This window comes from Phragmites australis, chromosome 8, assembly GCF_958298935.1.
Source record: "Phragmites australis chromosome 8, lpPhrAust1.1, whole genome shotgun sequence".
Lineage (NCBI taxonomy): Eukaryota > Viridiplantae > Streptophyta > Magnoliopsida > Poales > Poaceae > Phragmites > Phragmites australis.
The window spans coordinates 28345172-28365821 of record NC_084928.1 but is presented as its reverse complement, the minus strand read 5'-3'; the positions used below and the strand labels follow the sequence as shown (position 1 = coordinate 28365821).

At 42.0% G+C, this 20650-nt stretch overlaps 1 protein-coding gene across 5 annotated transcripts; it reads right to left on the bottom strand.

Moving 5' to 3' along the window:
* Positions 1-16293: 16293 nt before the first annotated feature.
* Positions 16294-19647, bottom strand: LOC133926919 (putative transcription factor bHLH041). 5 transcript variants are annotated; one of them, XM_062373091.1, is made up of 7 exons: positions 19384-19647; positions 19185-19298; positions 18992-19109; positions 18859-18873; positions 17986-18786; positions 17513-17893; positions 16294-16714 (listed from the first exon to the last, which is right to left on the bottom strand). In XM_062373091.1, exons 3-7 carry the CDS (start codon positions 19055-19057, stop codon positions 16574-16576), a joined length of 1404 nt encoding a protein of 467 aa, XP_062229075.1. In that variant the 5' UTR covers positions 19058-19109; positions 19185-19298; positions 19384-19647; the 3' UTR covers positions 16294-16573. The 5 variants fall into 5 exon arrangements, with proteins under 5 accessions (XP_062229075.1, XP_062229077.1, XP_062229076.1 ...); XM_062373093.1 differs by having other exon boundaries at positions 18992-19104; XM_062373092.1 differs by having other exon boundaries at positions 18992-19097.
* Positions 19648-20650: the final 1003 nt, after the last annotated feature.

Below are 20650 nucleotides of genomic sequence, written 5' to 3'. Positions count from 1 at the left end.
CACAGAATTCATTCTGAAAACTTCACTGAGTCCGGAGTCTCCGGTGTTCACCGGATACTCCGGTACTCAGTGTTCAGCCAGAGTCTCCGAGGTAGACACCGGCAGAGAGTCTCGGTTATGGTTTATTCTTTTTGAAAAAAAAAAGGCCGGAGTCTCCGGTGTTCACCGGATACTCCGGTAATTTAAGGGTTAACAGACCGGAATCTCCGAGGGAGACTCCACCAAAGAGTCTCGGTTAAGTGTTTATTTTTATTTAAAAGGGGACCGGAGTCTCCGGTGTCCACCGGATACTCCGGTAAATGTTTTAGTGTTAACCGGAGTCTCCGAGGAAGACTCCGGCAAAGACTTTCGGTTAGCGTTTAATCTTTTTGATAAAAGAAAAGAAAGACCGGAGTCTCCGGTGTTCACCGGATACTCCGGTACCTGGAGAGGCCGGAGGGTCCGGCTGGTCTCCGGACTTAACATTTTTGGAAGGACTGTCAGGACCGGAGACTCCGGTGTTCACCGGAGACTCCGGTAATTTAACAGAACTGTAACGGCTAGTTCTGACACGTTCTGATGCCATTTTTGGATTTAGGGCTGGATACTCCGGTGTACACCGGATACTCCGGTAAGTTTTGACAAAACAGTAATGACTAGTTTTTTAGAGAGAGCTATAAATACCCCCACACCCCATGGCATTTAGAGCTTGCTGTGGCTGGTAAACTTGAGACCTCTTGAGCACTTTAAGAGCATTCAAAGACCCTCCAACCACCTCTAGTGCAAAGTTCGCAAATTTTCGAGAGTTTGTGTTTGGAGAGAATACAAGCCACTTGAGCAATTGAGTTCTTCATCGAGCATCTACTGCAATCATCTCTCTTGAAAGCTTTGGGTTTCTAGAAGGAAAGGAGTCGCCCGTAGAGCACCCAAAACTTGTGGTGTGCCTTGGGTAGTTTGTAAACATCTTCGAATTGAGTAAGAATTTCTAACTTGATCTCGGTGGTCGCTAGAAGAGGATAGGGTTGGAAAAGACCTGGCTCTTTGTGAGCTCCTCAACGGAGACGTAGGCACTTCTTTGTGAGGTGGTCGAACTTCGGGATAAATTCTCGTGTTCTTATTTGTGCTATTTACTTTATCGTGTGAATTTTGTGACTTGTCATATAAATTGCTCTAGTGACAATCTTGCTAGTGTTAAGTGATATTTTAGCCCTGCGATATCTAAGTAGACCTAGTATAAACCTTAGACTCTAGCTATTATCTTTAATTCACATTTATTCTGAATTTCCCATTTAGGTCGGAGACTCCGGACTAGACTGGATACTCCGGACCATACCGGAGTATCCGGCCTTCACCGGAATATCCGGCAGTTTTAATCCGCTGTTTTTAGTTTTAATTTTCAGAAAAGCCTATTCATCCCCCCCCCCCCCTCTAGGCACTTTCAGCTATGAACCTCGCATCAACGGTGTGGCTCACATTCCTAATAGACTCTTCGTTGTATATATGTGGGGTGTGTCTACTGATCAAAAAATAATTCTTATATTTTAGCATATGTGTTCTATAAAGTAATGACAATTCGGGTGCTTCATACACCTGACCTCATACTCCGTATGGTTAGACTAGGCACATTTGTTGTCCTTTCTTATCATTACATCATAGTTGTTAATAAAGTGGATGACCTCCCCTGTTACAAAACTGTTGCCCAACTTGGATGTCGCTATTCTGGTATCCCCAGTTAGATAAGGTGTTATACTTAACAACGTCACAATTCAGCAGCCTGGTACCACAAAAGTACTGGATCGCAGGCACCAGATCATCGTTCTCAGCAGCTTCTTCATCCCCGCTACCACTGGCTTTATCATTCATGCATCCTGCATCTACCTTAGAAGAGTTCACTATAGCTCCCTCTCTACCGGAACTGCCCTCCCTGACATGCCCTTCCACGATAGTCACTGCATCACCTGCTAATCCGATCCTTCCACGATAGTCACTGCATCACATTGCATTAGTCGTGATACTATATTTACATAGACCCCATATCAAAGTTCTCCTCCAATACCTTGCGTGAGTACCAAGCCCATACATTGTTCCTTCTCATCTCAAACAACGTATGGACAATGACCGAGTTGTTTGGAACAAGTCGTGGCTGCACACCCTTCAGGACAACAATATGATATTATTAGTTCACACGCAAAAGGCTCATAACATATGATTTCAGGTCATCTAGGTCATTAGGTACCTCACCCAAACTCTATATGTACTGGCAGTTCTGAATTGTTACGAATCTCCTGTGCAAAACTGTGAGATATTCTCCATAATAAATATGGAAAGTTATACCGTATGTGCTAAACAAAGGTACATCTAATAAAACAATTACTTAGATATATATACGATACACAACTAATTACGTCCATCGATAAATAATAAATAAAATAACAATGCAAATTAAATAGTACTATACTTAACAATGCTAAATATTTAAGTAATTATCAATGATAATTAAATCATCAATATTGAATTCAAATGAAATAATTAATATTGAATATTGAGTTAAAATATTAATTAAACTAGCATGAAAGTTATATTGACCAAATATTCAATCTCATTATAAATTGACTTCAAAATTATTTTGGAAGCTAGTTTTGCTAAGTTTCTTTATACCATATTTACTCTTTCAGAAGTCAGAAGCATCAGCATGCTGCTCTCAACCCGAATGACCATCTCCTTTTTATAGTGAATACTACTATGCCTATAGTTTCTAGCAAAATTTCAGTGCTCATATTAAATAATGCACTATTAACATATTCATAGATTTCTTTATACTGAGTGAGCTGAGGAGAGAAAGGAACTAGTCTATGGTGAGTAGAAGACACTAAAAATATTGCTCTATTTGACTTCATAGCTGTTTCTTTTCTTTAACTAATGGTATGAGTTCTTGTGCGCACAACTATTTTAATAGATTGAATTATAATACTAATTATATAGACGCACACCACTATTAATTAAAAAATTTAATTTGATAATTTTTTGATGTTTTGATCAAATCTTTCTGTCCAACCCAAGTTTTTAAAATCTTTCTAAAATTTATTTTTTATCCTTTACTCTTTATTTTTTCCTTTCTTTTTCTCTCTTTCCTCTCATTGTATCGACATTTTACTTACACCTATAAAGAACATGCATGCACTAGACGACCATCCTACGCCGCCACTAGCACAAAGTGCCACCACTAGATCATCATGTTATTAAACTAATTAAATAATCTAATAACACTGACTAAGCAAATAATTACTATTATACAAATTCACGCTAATTACTATTACACTAACTAAGCAAATAATCAAATTCATATAATCAAACTAAACAAATAATTAAACAAACGTAATTGAATGGATCAAACAATCTTACTTACTCCAATTACTATTATTGCTACAAGTATTAATTAAATATATAATTTAAGTACTTACTGTAACTCGCGCTACTATCTCTCCTCGTTTCAGGATGATTCTCTTATCCTCACGCTACTGCTACTCCTCACCTCGTGCTACTTCTCCTCTCCATGCTTTGTGCTGCTGCTTCTCCTCTTTTCTCCTCTCTTGCTCGCGCTGCTGATCTCCTCTCTGCTCGCGCTGTGGGTCCTTACAAGTTTGCTCTCATCTTATAGTGAAACACAACAACGCAGGGGCTAACTAATTAACGTGGGGACAGCAGCATGTGGGTTCAAGGATAGCAGCGCGTGGGTTAAAAAACTGACAAAAGCGAAACAATGAGACACGACGCGATCAAGCGCACCGAAAGCAGCGACACGACGCGACGTGAGTAGGGCCAGCCTGTATTCGGCACCTTACAAAAGTTTTCGGTGCCTCAGATATCATAATCGATTTTTCGATATTTAAGGTACCGAATACATGTGCTAGATTTGTAAATACACTGATATGTTATTTATTTTAGCAAATACGATATTTATTATCTATTTATAGATTTTTACCCAAGGACGAGGGAGGATCTCTCGAATATCAGCACTCTTTTTACTATACACAGTAATAGTAGATGTTATTATCCGCTATTGTTGAGTCCTTCTATGATACGAATTTAGATACCATTTTTTCTTAATAAAAAACCACTTAATTTCTCGTAAGGTAATCTAGTTGTACGTGGTTTGCAGTTTCCTCTATTTTGCCGTGATGCGGTCTGCTTCAATTCGAATCTTCGCTGTAGCAGTCGATGAGTCAAATCGTGTGACTGAACTGAACCCCTTTGTTTTCCAAGAGGAGAGAGATGAATGGCACGCTGGGCCAGAAGAGACACTTTTATGGACAGCGAGATCCAGAGAGACAACCAATAAACGGAGATCGACGGCGTCACTACCGATGTACCCTGGTTGACCGGGCAGCGCTGGATCACAGATGCTGGCTGCAGCTCTTAATCTTCCTCGAAGGAGGCGTCTTTCCTGTTAGTTCTTAGTGCTAGCTGCTTACTTAAGATGGGACAGGGCATTAGAGACGGTCAAAGCTGACCGTCACTTCCGCGTCTGGCGTAGAGGGGTTCTCCCGGTCTTCGTTCGCTTCCATGGTTTTCCCATGAAACTGACCACGATCCAGATTCCAGAGAGACTGACTTCGGATGCGAGCTTGGAACACCTGTTCGTTTCCCTAGCGCTGCGGGCGAAGCGAGCCCGGGATATATTACGTCAGATCTGTGGCAACCAAAACAGCAGAAGAGAAAATTTTAGGGTTATATGTGGGCAACGTGCCAAAAGCCTTGCGATTCTCTGCCACACCGAACTGACTTGGTGCTCGCAGAAGTCCCAGATCTAATTTACTTTATGTAATTAAATAAATGTCTGGCAAAATCTTGTTAGAAAAAAACGTTGGCAAAATTGTCTCCTAAGTTATTGCATGTCCTTCAATCGATCTGACCAAATTATTATTTTTTGAAATAGTACTCAAATATATTAATTTACATATCATAAAGTCGGTTTTTTCACGTTATCAGTAGTCGTGAGCTCGTTGTAGCTCTTTTGTTTGAACACGTTCCAGACCATCTGGCTCTCAACTCTTTAGTCATGAGCTCGTTTCAACTCCTTGCTAAATGATGGAGCGCGAAGGATTAAGCAAGTAGCGCAGGATGCATACAACAAGTCAAATGTGGAAGAGGTTGGGTGCTGCGGGATGGAGGAGTTTGGTCTGCCGTTGTGATGTTGCTGGTTACTCGATCGGTGTTGCCGTTGCAGTGCTTAGTTAAAATGCGCGGCTATCGGTGTCAATTGTCGATGATCGCATGAGGCCTCATCTGGAGTTTGGTGATGTTTGGTTCTTGTTTTTTCTTACTTTTATTTTTTGTTGAACCATGTAGCCATTGTCTATCGGTTTTAACATGAAAATCGGGTGGGTGTGTGATCCCTTCCTGTTTCTAAAAACGTGTTGATTCGAGCCTTCAAGGAGTTTCCAGTTGTTTAGTCGGGTCGTTTTAGTTTGTGCAACAGCAAACAAGATTGGCACATAGTTGTTGAGAACTTGAGATTCATGTAACAAGAGTTAACTGCCACATTATCATTTTGCGTCTAGGAACTAAGCCTAGTTTGATTTCTCTTCAACTCGAATTTAGATGTCTATTCCTTCTGATATGCCATGATATCTAGTGTTAGAATATTTGGGCACAGTCCATTATATTTTGTGAATAATTCCAATAAACCTCAATGTCCAATAAGTGAAAGGAGTGTGTAGTTTTTAGTCTCACAGTACTAGTGAAGAGGAAAAAAGACCGATTTAATAGGAGTTATATCCTTCATCATGTAGATGATAGGACTAGAAGAACATATGTGCGTGCTCGCTCGTCTTGCCTCTCCGGAGCGGGGCGGGGCAAAGGCCACGGGCTCACGCAAGCAGGTGCGGTATTCTTTTGCAGTTTTTTACTCTTTTGTTGTGTGAGAAAATGATCAACACAATTATATATGAAAATCGTGTCAGTTAATAGTCCGATCGTGGCATGCCTCAACCACGAGATTTTCTCCATATAATCTTACTAGTCGTCACTACAAAAGACACACGCGAGTTAAGGTTTTGTCTCTTCCTCTCTGTTACACCGCTATAGGTAGACTACTCCATCCCGTTTTGCCGGTATGCACCAGCGACCGGGAGAGTAGGTCTCCGGAACCTATCGCCCTTGGGATCATGCACCGAGAAAAGACAAATAAGAATTTTAGGAAGCGCTCGATGTGACTGCTCATGATTTGCTTCTTCTACATCCTCTTCATTGTCGTCTTACACGTCATCACCACAAGGGTCTCTTCATCTCTCATTGCAGAATGAGTGTAGCTTAAAGCTCTAACTGGATGTTCAAATCTAATAGGTTCGAAACACTGTTATCTCAAACTGTATTGGGAACATACAAATCTATGTGGGACTTTGAGATCTAGTGGAGGATTGTTATCGACTTGGCTTATTATATTTTGAATAGTTTTCAATAAATCTCAAAGGCCCAACATGTGAAGAGAGGGCGAGATTTTTAGTCCCAGCTTGCTAGTGAAGGCGGAGGAAGATCAAGTTAATAGGAGTTGTGTTCTTCATCCCCTTAACACATGTCAACGAGAGGAGTACAACATCACGTGTGCGCTTGCTCGCCTTGTCTCGCTGGGCCGGGGAGGGACAGGGAGAATGGCACAGGCGTGGAAAAATGGTTAACACAATTATATATAAAAATTATATTAGTTAAAAGTCCGATCGTGATATGTCTCAACCACGTAGTATTCTCTATATATTCCTACCAGCCACCACCACAAAAGGCACATAGGAGTTAGGGTTTTAGCCCCTTCCTCTTTGATATGCAACCACAGGTAGACTACTCTATCCCGCTACATCGACGTGCACCGGCGATTGGGAGAGCAGATCTTTGGAACCCATCACCCTTAGGATCTTGCATATAAGAGAGTGAATAAGGTTTTTGGAAAGCGCTCGCCTTCTCACAAGCTACTTTCTACATGTCCTCTTCATCATTGACTGCTCACAATCTAGTTGCTTTACGTCATCTTCAGCATCGTCTTCTATATCATCATCATGGAAACATCTGCATTTCTCACTGCTGATCGGTACATTCACTGTAAGCAATCTTTTATTTTCTCATGCCTGTCATGCTTAGTAGTACCTGTTATTTGTCATCGAGTATATTAGAGAGCTACATGTGTAGTCATGTTACATATATGTCTAAGATATACTCTTGCTATATCATAATATTAGTTTATCAGTTTGTGTTTATGATTTATATAGAAATTAAACTAAATCTAAAAGCGTGCTTTTATTCAACATCTAGTTTCTTCTATGTTGATTGAGTTTTTTTTATCATTTTGCTTGTCCAACTAGAACTACCCCATTAGACATGAATGGGTTGAGCGCTCAAAATTAACAAAACCAATGGCCCGGAGGATTCACTCAAGAGAATATTCATCTTTACTAATTGGAGTCTCCTCCAGAGCTCCACGGTAAGCCTAAACCAGATGTATTAGAAATAAAAGAAAAATACTAGAAAATCCCATAAAAAAGCAAAATATCAGTCTATTTATTTAGCCGCCTAACAAACCATGACCGGAAAATATAGTGCCGCGAAAAGAGATGCATGGCCATGTAGTCATGAGTTGTTGCGATTTGAAGTAGTCAGACATGGTAGTGCACACAAAGATAAAGGAAAGGAATTCCCTAATTAACCAGGAAAATAAAAAATGTTAGAAATTCCCACGTTAGTCTAGAATAGAAAATATCTAATCCATAAGTTTTGTAAGTAAAGTCAAATATAGGATTTGGATTTATTAGCTAGACTCGATCTCTCGCAAGCTTCAAATGCCGTTTGACTCGACTCTCGAGTCTGACTGAGACTCAATACAAAAGTCTCGAAATGGCCCAACGCTTCTTCACGTTCCGGACTCCAGCTGCTTCACCTGAGTACGACATAAAGATCGTTTTCAGTGGGAATAATCGGGAACAAGCCCCCTTAAATGACGATTCATGTCCAAATCATGTTCTATAAGGAAGACTTACTTGATAAGCTCACGTGACGTGAAACTGTTAGAAAAATAATACTTTCAGATTTAATTTAATTTAATTTTTAAATATAACATGAATAATAACAAATGTATAAAACTAACTCCGACTAGCTATGATGAGCCTCGACTGACATTCGAGTAGTATTCGACTAACTTCAACAGGCCTCGATTAGACACTCAAGTAAGATTTCGACTAGCTCACTTGAGTAGTATATCAACTAAATCACTCAACGGTATATTTATTAGTTCACTCGACTAAATACTCAAGTAGTATAGATTGTAGTGTACATACCCGATAGCAACGTGAGATGCAAAGGCTCCTATGATGTCGATACAGTGGATGATGACGAAGATGATGAATTAGTTAAAGTACAGCGCGATGATGTAGCAGAAGCTAATCGTGAGCAGAAGCGACGAGCGCTTCCCAAAAACCTTATTCGCACTCTCCCAGTGCAGGATCTCAAGAGCGACGGGTTTTGAAGAACTGCTCTCCCTTCATCAGTGCATACCGACGCAACGAGATGGAATAGACTATGTGCGACGATACAGCAGAAAGAAATTGGTAAAACCCCCATTGTGTATATACATGTATTCTTTGTGACGATGACTAACAGATATATAAGGATGGAGGATCGAGCGGTTGAGACGCAATACGATTGGATCCATAGCCGACACAATTTCTATATATTTATCTATTTGCCCATACAGCAAAAAGAATAAACTGCAAAAGGAGGCTGCACCTGCGTAAACAATTAGACCTGATTTCGGCGAACCATTTGAATATCAGATATCCACTTGTGGCATTGATCTCATCAATATCGAATATCCAATTTGAATCACTACAACCCTCTAATATTGATGGGTACCCAATATAGCGAGGTCTATAATTCACAGTGCCTAGCAAGTAGCGTATGATTCGATCAAGCGCATGACAATGGTCACCACCTGGGTTAGAAGTAAACTGACTCAATTTGCTCAAAACAAATAAGATATCAGGCCTTATAGCACTAATTTGGTACATGAGTGATCCAATTATCTGTGAATATCTCAATTGATCCCTAGCAAATATTTTATTCTTTCAAAGTATTAAGCTAAGATCATAAGGTGTTTGAGTGATCTTACTGTCCATGTAGCTAAAGCGGCTCAAGATCTTTTCCACATAATGGGATTGTGAAAGTGTAATCACATTCTCACCTTTGATCCACTTGATGTTTAAAATCACATTAGCCTGTCTCAGATCTTTCATATAAAATCTTTGAGACAAAAAAGACTTAACCTCATTAATCACATCCAGATTTATCCCAAAAATCAGTATGTCATCAACATACAAGCACAAAATAATTCTCTCACCCCACCATAATGATAATACACACATCTATTAGCTTTATTAACTGCAAAGCCCACAGATGTTAAAGTTCTATTGAACTTTTCATGCCATTGTTTAGGAGCTTGTTTGAGACCATACAAAGATTTTAGCAACTTACATACCTTATCCTTCTGACCTTTTAATACAAACTCATCAGGCTGATTTATATAGATTTCCTCATCCAACTTTCCATTAAGCAAAGCTGTCTCAACGTCCATTTGATGAACGAGAAGACCATATGAAACAGCTAAGGAAAGTGATACTCTTATCGTGGTCAATCTAGCAACAGGTGAATAAGTATCAAAGAAATCTTTGTCTTCTCTTTGGGTATTACCATTGGCTACAAGCTGAGCCTTATACTTTTTGATAATACATCAAACCTAATCTTCTTTTTGAACACCCACTTACATCCTATAGGTTTAGAACCATAAGTTCGATCTATGACTACCCAAGTTCCGTTGGCGAGAATTATGAGGAACCGTTCAAATAATATTCTAATTAATCACTAAGTCGATCATTTACATAATCATAATTTCAACGATTAACCAGAATATCATCATGGTAGTTCTAGCACGTATTTTGTGTCTAAGATCGGAACACGGCTTAATAAAGAACAAGTAATTAAGTTTATATTACAAGTTCTTAAGCATTTGCAATGTCTCATAATTTACAACAAAAGAGCTATGAGGATACTAAAACTAATCAACCTCTAGACAAAGAGAAACTATACAGTGGAAGTTAAAGCTATAAACAACAAAAGGAGGATTGAGTCATTTGCCCTTAGGCTCCATCATAAAAGCACGATCTTCGAGTAGTTGTCTACTCATACCGACCACCCACATCAGCGCGTGTGAAGTAGCCAATGGCTAACTCCTCCACATCGGTAACACCTGAAAGAGCAACGTGAGTACGAAGGTACTCGTAAAACTTAATCCATAATAGGTACCTATAGATAACCCGACTCCAAGTATTATGCATTTGGATGTTAGCAAGAAAACGACCACATGGTTAAGTAGATTTATATGCGAAAGCAGTTGACATAAACATGTGAGTAACTATATTATACTAAAAGTACCATTCTACCATGTACCCAACATCATGAACATGTAAGTAATTGGAACCATATTAGCATAACTGAACAGAACCACCTCAACCACACCAACCCACAATCGCGACTCTACGACCGATGCGGATGGACAAAAGCATGCTCATGACCGAGAGTGCGACAATTCAAATTTATTTTACACTCTGCAGGGGATACTCCTTTACCCACATGCCCCGGGTCCATACTCTTGGCCCCCTAGGCAACATTTCTCATACCCAGAACTACCCACTCGCACATGCTCCTGTAGCACTAGGGTTACCGCGAGTGTCCCGGACACCTCCAACACCCGGTCACTTTGCTTCTCCTCATTCTTTTTTCATACGTGTCAAAGGGCCGCAAGGCGAGTGCCAGCACGGTGTATGGTACTAGGCTTACCTTACTATTAGATCAGCATGTGGTGAGTACGGAAAGTGATAAACCCAATGGCACCGATGGACGGTGCTTAACTGATACAAGCAATCTATGGTATTCAGGTTTCTTTCCTGACCTACCCCTAGCACCGCCCACATCTTACCTCATCCTCACACTCAAACATCCCGGCATCATAATCATATCCTTTGGGAACAAGTAAGTAAGCCCTAAGCTCGCAAACGGGGATTGAACTACCGCTCGACTTCTACCAAAAGATCTATGTATTTCTAAGTATTTTGAGCGACTCTTAAGTTAGACACCAACAATATTATCAAGACTACAAGGATACAGGTTACCAACAATACAAGAAAAAAATAATGCATCAATATAGGTTCTACCCACATCAACCTGACACTCGACTCATTCCATGCAAACATACATAAAACATAGTTTATCATAATAGATACATATTGATCCAAAGTACTGAGAAGAGTATGCTTAGATGCTTGCTTTGCTGCTCTAGTGACCGCCTAATGCTACCCACACAACACTCGCAGAATACTGGTAGATTGGAGTTGCCTTCGCCCACGCTCATGTCACACTTCGGTTCTTCGTTCACTAAAGAAGAACATATGCAATGATGAGCATGAATGAAATGCAACAATGTATGCTACAATATGCATAACAACATGTTAAGAGTGCAAGATATGCGAAAGAATAACAAACTTTGCGACCTAAACCACACCAGAAAACTAACAGGAAGCTGGAGATTCCGGGTTGAACTCGGAACATCCGGGTTTCGAAACCTCCGGGGTGTACTGCGAACAAGGGTTCTTGGTTAACCATTTTTGGATTAACTTGGAAGTTCCAAGCTGAGTTCGGAACCTCTGGGTTAGCCTGGAATATCTGGGTGAGGCTCCGAGCGAGGGTGCTCGGTTAAAAGCACCGCGAAATACCCGAACCCTCTGGGTTTAACCTAGAATATCCAAGTTGGGCAGACTTGAACTTCTCAATGACTTTCCTCGATCGATTTGATTCGCATGTTAAATATATCCTACATAGGCATGCATACAAACTATACAAGGGTTTCTAGACCCAAAATTCACCTAAACCCTAATGATTTATAAGTACAAAACAACGAGGTTTCCCTGGGCTACCCGGAACCTCTCGGTTTAACCCGGACTATCCGGGTTGCTACAGAGAGGTCTTTTCACGGGGAAAATGGCCGATTCCATTTGCGAGTTTCCTCGCTCCAAGGAGAAAAAGTTTTGCACTAGTTCATAGGGTCTAGACCTCACTCACTAACTAGAAACTCGATTTCCTAGCTCAAAACTTACCCAAAATCCTCAAATGCGTTCCAAGGCTCAAGAACATGAGGCACTTCACAACTTTGCAACCGAAGCACCAAACTCGGATTTCAACCAACCAAACCATGCATTCTTGCAATGGGAGCCTAAAAGACTCACCCAAGATGTTTTGCCAATGTTGGTGACCATTTGTGGAAGGTGAAAAAGCTCAGGAAGAGGAAGAACACCGGTACTCCTTGTGCTTCAACCAAGAACACCAAAAGACATCAAAATCGGCTCGAATCTTTCAGGAAAACGAAAATGAATTGGATGGATGAGGAGCTTAGGAGCTAAAGAACGCGTGAGTACCACATGCATATCTCGATTTGGCTTCTAGAAGGTGGATACGAGGAAGAGAGAGAGAGAGAAAGAGAGAGAGAGCTTGAGGGGAGGGAGAGGGGAGCTGCTCCCTTGCCTTGGCTGGTTGGAGAGAGCGTGGGGGAGTGAGGGAGAGAGAGAGAGAGCAGATGGGACTGCTACCCAAGGGAGAAAGGGAGTGGTTGGCCACCCATGTGGGCCCCACATGCTAGAGAAAGAAGTCTGTTTTAACTGTTAATTCTATTATTTTCTCTTCCAAAATACTTTCTCACAACCGATTTACTCTAAACAAAACGCTCTAGCGTTCCAAAAAAATTACACAAAATTAAACATAATGCTTATGAAGCATGATTATTCTTAATCGTGTTATTACTGTTTCGGAACATGACAAGAATGGAATCCATCTCACTACAAACTGTCTCCTTCTAGTAGTCTACATCTGGAGATGCATATGCTTCTGAAAAGACTTGGGAGTGTCATCCATAAGGTACACATTGAAATCATCACCAAAGGAATTTATTATCCTTTGTCTCTTACTCCTTCTTGGAGCCTCCCTGACATCCTCTTCAGGATCTAGCTCATGTGTTTGCTCAGAATACTCGAGTGGTGTGATAGGTTCAGAAATTGTCTCAGATGTTTGACTAGTAGTGTTATGTATATCCTTCATAGGAAATATGCTCTCAAAGAAAATAGCATCTCTAGACTCCATAATTGTATCGACAAGCATATCAGATACATCAGATTTAACTACTAAAAATTTATAGGTAGTGCTCCGATGAGCATATCTCAAAAATATACAATCCACTGTCTTAGGTCCTAGCTTGCACTTTTTAGTTATTGGTACATTGACTTTCGCCTAACATATCCAAGTGCGCAAATAAAAAAGTGATGATTTTCTCCCTTCTCATTCTTCATATGGGGTTTTCTCCTTATTCTTAGTAGGAACTCTATTTAGAATATGACACGAAGTAAACAAGGCCTCCCCCACCATGCCTTAGATAAACTTGTAGTGTCTAACATGAAATTAGCCAAGTCAGTCAGGGTGTAGTTCTTCCTCTCGGCTACCCCATTTGATTGGGGCGAATAGGGAGACGTTCTCTCATGAATAATTTCATGTTCCTTACAGAATAAATCAAAATCACTCAAGAAGTACTCTCCACCACGATCTGACCTAACTCTTTTGATTTTTCTTCCAATTGATTTTCAACTTCTACCTTATAGATTTTAAAGTAGTCTAGAGCCTCATCTTTCGATTTCAACAAATACACATAACAAAATCTAGATGCATCATCAATCAAATTTATGAAATATCTTTTTTCACCCTTCTTCAACACACCATTTATTTCACAAAGATCTGAATATATAAGTTCTAACGGTGACAAATTTCTCTCATCGGCTGTCTTGTGAGGCTTACAAGGTTACTTAGATTCCACACAACTTTGACACTTAAAACCTTTAACAATAGAAAAATTCATAATTAAATTCAAGTTGAAAGCCGATTCCAAAAAACAAAGTTTATGTGACAGTGAGTGCCAAACACTAGCCTCATTTCTAGTAATATTGCTACAAATGTGGTTCACAGATTTATTGCAGAAATTAGAAAGAAAAAAGCGGAACAAACCTCTGCATTCATAGCCTTTACCAATAAAAAGTCCATATTTCAACAGAACTACTTTATTGACTCGAGTACCACCTTAAACCTGTATATACAGAGAAAGTAACCGCTAACTAGATTATTATTTATTGAAGGAATATGTTACACGTTCCTCAGCTACACGATCTTTCCCAAAGTAAACTTCAAATTGCCGTGCCAACACTATGAATAGAAAGAAGCATGAGACTCATTCCCGATTAAGACAGAAGAATCCCGAGCAGCCTAATAAGAAGAGGCATTCTCAGAGTATTTATAACATACACACAGGAGTAAGGTATTACGCTCCATGCGACCCGAAACTGTCTAAAATCTCCTGAGCATTTATTTCCTCCAGCATCCGATTATCCACTCCACCTGCATCCCATTTACTCTCATTTAATTCACGTACGAGGTAGATTCAGAATCATCACTGGCCGATTCTCAAAGGGGTCCTTCCAGATCCCCGCTTATGAAATTCATCCTCCGACAATGACTAATTTGATTAACTCTATCAGAGCTATAAAAAAACTGAAATGATTACAGAACAATCAACCTTGAGTCATTGAGGGTCATGCATGTAAGCAAAGTGTAAAGGCTGCCACGTATCGCACGCGTGGATATAAAAGAGATCTCACCCATGCGTTGGAGAGATCCAAATAAATGCCATGATAATCAAAATTAAGTCTGAATGAGCAAGGAAAGTAAACTAAAATTCAAAATGTATAAAAAGATACTCAAATTTTCAAAAAAAAAAATGATGACTATGCTAAGTAGAAATTTTGAATGGAACTGGTGTAAAAGGCTAAATTTGACGTGAAATATATATTTTCAAAGTAAAAAATGTAAAACTTCTAATATGTAACGTGGAATAGAGACTTGATATCAAACTTTACATATATTCATAATGGTATATCATGAAAAACCAATCATATTACAGTTTGATGTGTATAAACAAAAATAGCAATGGTCTACAACATTTACATGTGTCAAGCTAGAATTCACAAATAATTAAACAGTACAATTTAAAATGTATAGCCCTTGCAGATGCATGGGTTAGTGTATAACCAATTTATAAACAATTTATGTGACTATTACAGCTTGCGGCTTAGCAATCTAAGATGCTCTAAATTAAGGGCATGCTTAGCAGAGCTCTAGTTTTAAAAATTTGTAGAGCTATAGCTGTAGTTATATTAAGGGTATTTGGATGAGTCATCTTATTCCTATTTCAAACTAAAATAGAGATTTAAACTATTTTATTTTAGTCTACAATCTCAACATCTGATATGAAGCTAGAAGCCCAAACATGATCTAAGTCAAGATATAAAGCTACAACTTCCTACAATAATGAAAAATACTAGAAAGTATATATACACGAATTTGAAACTAAAACTTGTACTAACTCGGGAACTAAAAACTATAGAAAAATGTGTAGTGGATTTAAAGATTTAAGAGCATAGAAGGAGATAAACACTATGTGTAGTTCTGACATGCATGTCTAATGTCTCTTTCAATACCTAATCATTTATACATCGATTTACTACTTAAAAGAGTAATTTCCTGCATGGATGTTATCGAAGAAAGTATGTTTGCTATATTTAAGAATAAAATTTTCATTTCTTCTGCAAACTATAAAAGGGTAATTCTTAAGAAAGGCTACCTACTTTAGCAAACAACAAATCTCAAACATAAAGTTAATTTTCCACGCAAACATATATTGTTCATATGCCCTATAATATTGCTAGCACGTACATCCCGTGCACATGCATGTGGTTGATCGGCTAGTGAGCCTAAAGGAACGCGCAGGCTTTGTTTTAGCAGAAGTAAATCAGCATTAGGCCGTCTCCTCGTCTCGGGCTGAGGAGGTTTCTGCCGGCCGCATCTCAGTTCACTTATTTTTTGCCTATCCATCTGTTCGCAAAGCATTTCAGTAGTTGCAGTTTCTACCGCTACAGGACGGCTACAATGAAATGGACGGGAGGAGTTGGTGGCAAATTTGCGGATAGAAACCGGTGGCCGCATCATTGTTCATATGTATGACAGTGGATCCGAAGGAAAAAGAGAGTAATAGAAGCTAGAAAATATGGTAACTGTTGGTGATGAAAAAAATAGAATATGTTATAATAGTGTTAGAGGATACGATAATAATATTATAGAGGATGACTTTTTAAGTATTTATTGAAGATGACCTGACAACATTTAATATTACATAGACAAATAACACCAATATGAAGACTACACTAGATAGCTAATCTAATCACTCCGGTACGTACTTATCTCTCTCTTGAATCCTAATCTTAACACTACAAACACAAGTCCTAACCAATCTTTACCTGAATTAGCACGAGACACAGAAAAAGACCGAAGGAAATTAAAACAGACAGTCCACTGCCACCACACAGTCTCTATATATCTCCTGCCCTGATCCGGTCAACACTGATGTGCTAGCTCAGCTAGAAAGGCTCCATCGCGGCGGGTCCCAGCCTACGGCGACCCTGGCGGCGCCGGCGATCGGTCTTGTCACCGCATCCTCGACAACCTTCGCCACAGCTTCCTTCAGGGATGTCTGGTCGAGCTCGTCCTCGCCAGCCTGCAGCGTTTGACAAGTTCTCAGTTGCGTTAGGCTTCACCAGCAAGTACTCTGACCGTGTACACATCTACTGCATATACTTTTCAATAGCGCAAAGCAGTAGAAAGCTCTCCATCCTTGATCACGAGTAATTAATTACTGGTCGTTGACAGCGTCAGAAACATCGGGTCAAGAAAGGGTGCTCGATGTAGATGGTATCTTGAAAAGATGACATCATGCACGCATCAGAGATGGCTAAGAAGAAAAAGAGGGTCACGTCATCCGTCCGGTGGGAATGCTAAATAAGGTTGGTGCTATTTGAAAAGTATTTTACTTCAAGAACATTACCTTAGTTAACAATTTAAGATCACATTCTTTTGTGACCGAGGGAGTAGTATTCAGCTAATCAAAGTAGTGTTTAACTATGTTTAAGTGCTTAATTGGTCATGTGATTGAGTCATGCCTTCTAGAGTTCAAATACCAGATATATGTGGTCAAGATATTTGATTGATGCAGCGACTAGTCTAGATTCTTATAGATGTGAGATTGTTTTTTCTTGGACCCTTCAAAGATTTTCTAAGCCAGGTCAAGGACATCAATTTTCCCCATTCCTTCCTCTCGAGGTGCGATAAGAATATAATATTGGCCGTACTGTACACGTATGCGCTTGTCCACCTAGGAATCTAGGATTGCGTCTATGGGTCTTGTACGTGTGCGATGTTAAATTGCAGCATGTTTAGTTTTGTGCACCAACCAGTATATTTTAAAGATTAAACCATAAAGGAAAAAAAAAGAAACATAGTGTAGCATAGTCCATACCGCAACTCGCAATGTGATGCTGACTTGTGCATGGGCGCTGCTCCGTTGCCGGGCACTGACGGTCACCACGGCGAAGCGCCCCATCTCTTTGATCCGCGCGAGCATAGCAATCACTAGCTCCGGCAGGTCGCAGTCCACCCGCACCGTCACTCTAATGCTCACCTCTCGAGGCTTATCTGACGTCGAGGTCGATGCTGACGCGCCGGTGGTTACATCAACTTGCACTCTCTCCGACGAGTCGTCGCTTTCGGTTTGCTGGGTCTGGCCGGGCAGGCCAAGCTCCGCTTCTAACCGCCGATTGTTCTCCTCGAGGTTGGACACTTGGGCGATCAGCTTGTTCATGTACTCCGTCGCGTTGGCAAGAACCGTGGCCTGATCCTTCTGCAAATTGATCACACAATTGCACGCGTAAAGGTCCCCAAATTTGCGATGTTGCAAATGTTTGCAACGAGAAATACTCGATGATTCGGTACCTTTGATCCGGGAGGGAGCAGTGCTCTGAGAGTCTGGAAGCTCTCGTTGAGCCGCTCGCGCCGCCGCCGCTCCGAGATCATGTGGTGAAGCTGGCTGCTGGTGGGTTGTGGTGGCAACGGCGGTTCCGACTTTGCGGCTGCGACATGCTCCTGCTGGCGCGCCGCTGCGAGCTCCCGGTAAAGGCGACTTTGCGCCGTTGCCATGTGCACGCTCACCATGAGCGCGAGGGCCGTCTTGATCATCCTCTGCCCCGGCGCGCCCGGCCGCGGCCGCGGCCGCGCCCTTGGCGAGAGCGCCGCGTTGTACGCCTTGAACGCCCCCGTCCCCCGCCGCGGTGACGAGCGCTGCGCGCGGTGGCGGGCTAGCCACGGAGGGGAAAGCGGAGGCGTGGCGGTTGTGGTCGGCGCCGGCGGCGCGGAGGAGGATATGACCGCCAGAATTGCCTGCGCCATCGCGGCGTCGGTGGCCTCGGCGCTCGGGAACGGGGCGTGGCCGTAGACCGGCGCGAGCAATCCGGGCAGCTGCACCGCCGGCTGCAGTGGCAGCAGCTGCCGTTCTTGCGAAGATGGCTCGGTGGCCGCAGCGACCGTCGTCGCCATCGAGTGGATGAGCGAGGAGTACTCGGGGCTTTCGATGGAGAGGGACGGCAGAGAGGAAGACGAGGACGACGGCCGCATCGGCGTCACGTGCATGAGGTCCTCCAGGAGCGACTGCTGCGCGTGGTCCGCCACGGCCGGCGTCGAGGTGTTCGACAGCCCAATCTCGATCTCACCGCTGTCGCATCCCATGAACACCGCCATCTGCACCACGAAGTCGAACCGGTGAGCTGGCCATCTCCATTTATGCAGTGCATCAAGAATCAAGAAACGTACCTTCGTGCCGGCTTCCTGTTACAGAAAGAAACAATATAGAAAGGTCAGCAATCAGCATCAAACATAATTTGATTTAGTACTCATCAATCGAACAATTGCAGGATGAGGTGGCTCGTGTATGTTATGTACTGACATGGTAAAACTGCTGCTGCATCTGCAGCGATGCCGACGCCGTGAGGTCTGGCTCCGGCAGCTCCATGTATGCGCGGCCGTCCTTGTACGCCCACCCGGGCACGCAGCTGCAAACTTGACTGCCATCAGAAACAAATCAAGATGGAGTATCTGAGGACTGAACGAATTGCAATGCACGAGACATGCATCCTCACCCGCTTATGACGGTGCACAGCGCTCCCCGGTACGCCTCGAACACCGCCCGTGCGCGATCACCGCGACAGCTGCCGCCGCCGTTGCCGATTCAAGCGTCCAAGCAGAACAAATGGCTGCGCAGTCAATGCACGCCGTCGGACCAACGAACGCGAGGAAGAAATGGACGAGCAACATGGCACGGCACGAGTGGTGATGTACCTGGAAGAGAGCTGGCCGGGCATCACCGGCGCCCAGAGGCAGACGTAAAGGCAACCGGGGATGCGGGCCGCTGCGCGCTCCAGGACACGCGCCCGGGGCCCCGCCGCGAGCGCGAACATGGCGTCCATGAGCTGAACCGCGCGGGCGCCTCTCTCATCGTAGGAGGCTACGGAGACATGGCCGAAGCGGTTCGATGCGTGCGTGAGCGCGTGCGTGGGAGTATGTATGGTATGGCGGGAGAATGAGGAAGGGGAGGGAGAGTTCGTCTGAAAAGTACACAGGGAAGCAAACTAAGACAAAATTAAACAGCTAGCTGCAATTATATTAAACTGAGAAGAAATACATCCCCATACTATGTAGAGGTAAAATAAAGAAAATTACAAAGATAATATAACCTGATCTTTTTCTTCACCTTAGTAACCTTGGTTGTTCACCTGTTCGTGTAGTAGCTGAGCAAAGTAAAATATCAAAACCAAAGTCAAAATCTTGTATCGACTCTAACGAGGAATGAACCCTTGATAGCCACAGTAGAATCTGTGTACACAGTAGAATCTGATACACATCAGGTTCTTAACGAACATTCACAGTGTCCTTGTTGAAAGAGGTAAATGATCAAATCGGGTACTATCTTCCACAGATTAGCCAGATCTAGTAGTCTACAAACAAAATTCGTGACTGGTGGCAATGAATCTATCGACCGGAACAACAACCCGTAGAAGATGATGAAGTTTTCCAACCCCACTAAAAAAGATGGAGAAAAACTAACTTTCCACTTGCTTAGCTAGGTTGCTACCATCACCAGAGGAGAGGTGAAGGAATCCGATCCTACATAATCGTCGCATCCATCACGACCACTATAAGAAAGAAACTCTGGCACATCATATCTTTACTAAAGAGAACAAATTTTACTAAGTAGATCTACGAGGAATACGAGACCTTGCTCCTCCTCATCACCAACGATGTTGCCAGAGGTAGAGGAGAAGAGGGGACAATGGCGGCGGTAGGAGAGCCCTAGGCTAAGTCACAAACTTAGCCAGCCCTAATTTTTTGTGTGCCCGTGTGTTTTAAAATAAATAGCTTTATTCATTTCTTAAAAAAAAAACCATATGCCAGGAGCTCCTGTGTTCGCTTAAGATTCAGATGGCCACTCGGTTTTGAGCCTGGATAGGCAGGATGCTCGTTGCTCGACAGTTTCCTTTACCAACCTTGCAAGTACTCAGTCCCATCTTTATTCTTTCTCAAATTTCAAAAAAATTAGACACTTCAG

Coding starts and splice junctions, on each gene's coding strand:
- LOC133926919 (XM_062373091.1), bottom strand. CDS start 19,057: ATGGAGCTGCCGGAGCCAGACCTCACGGCGTCGGCATCGCTGCAGATG. Junction 17,894..17,985: donor TGCTCCCTCCCGGATCAAAG/GTACCGAATCAT, acceptor ATCAATTTGCAG/AAGGATCAGGCCACGGTTCT. Junction 16,715..17,512: donor GCATCACATTGCGAGTTGCG/GTATGGACTATG, acceptor CAAACGCTGCAG/GCTGGCGAGGACGAGCTCGA.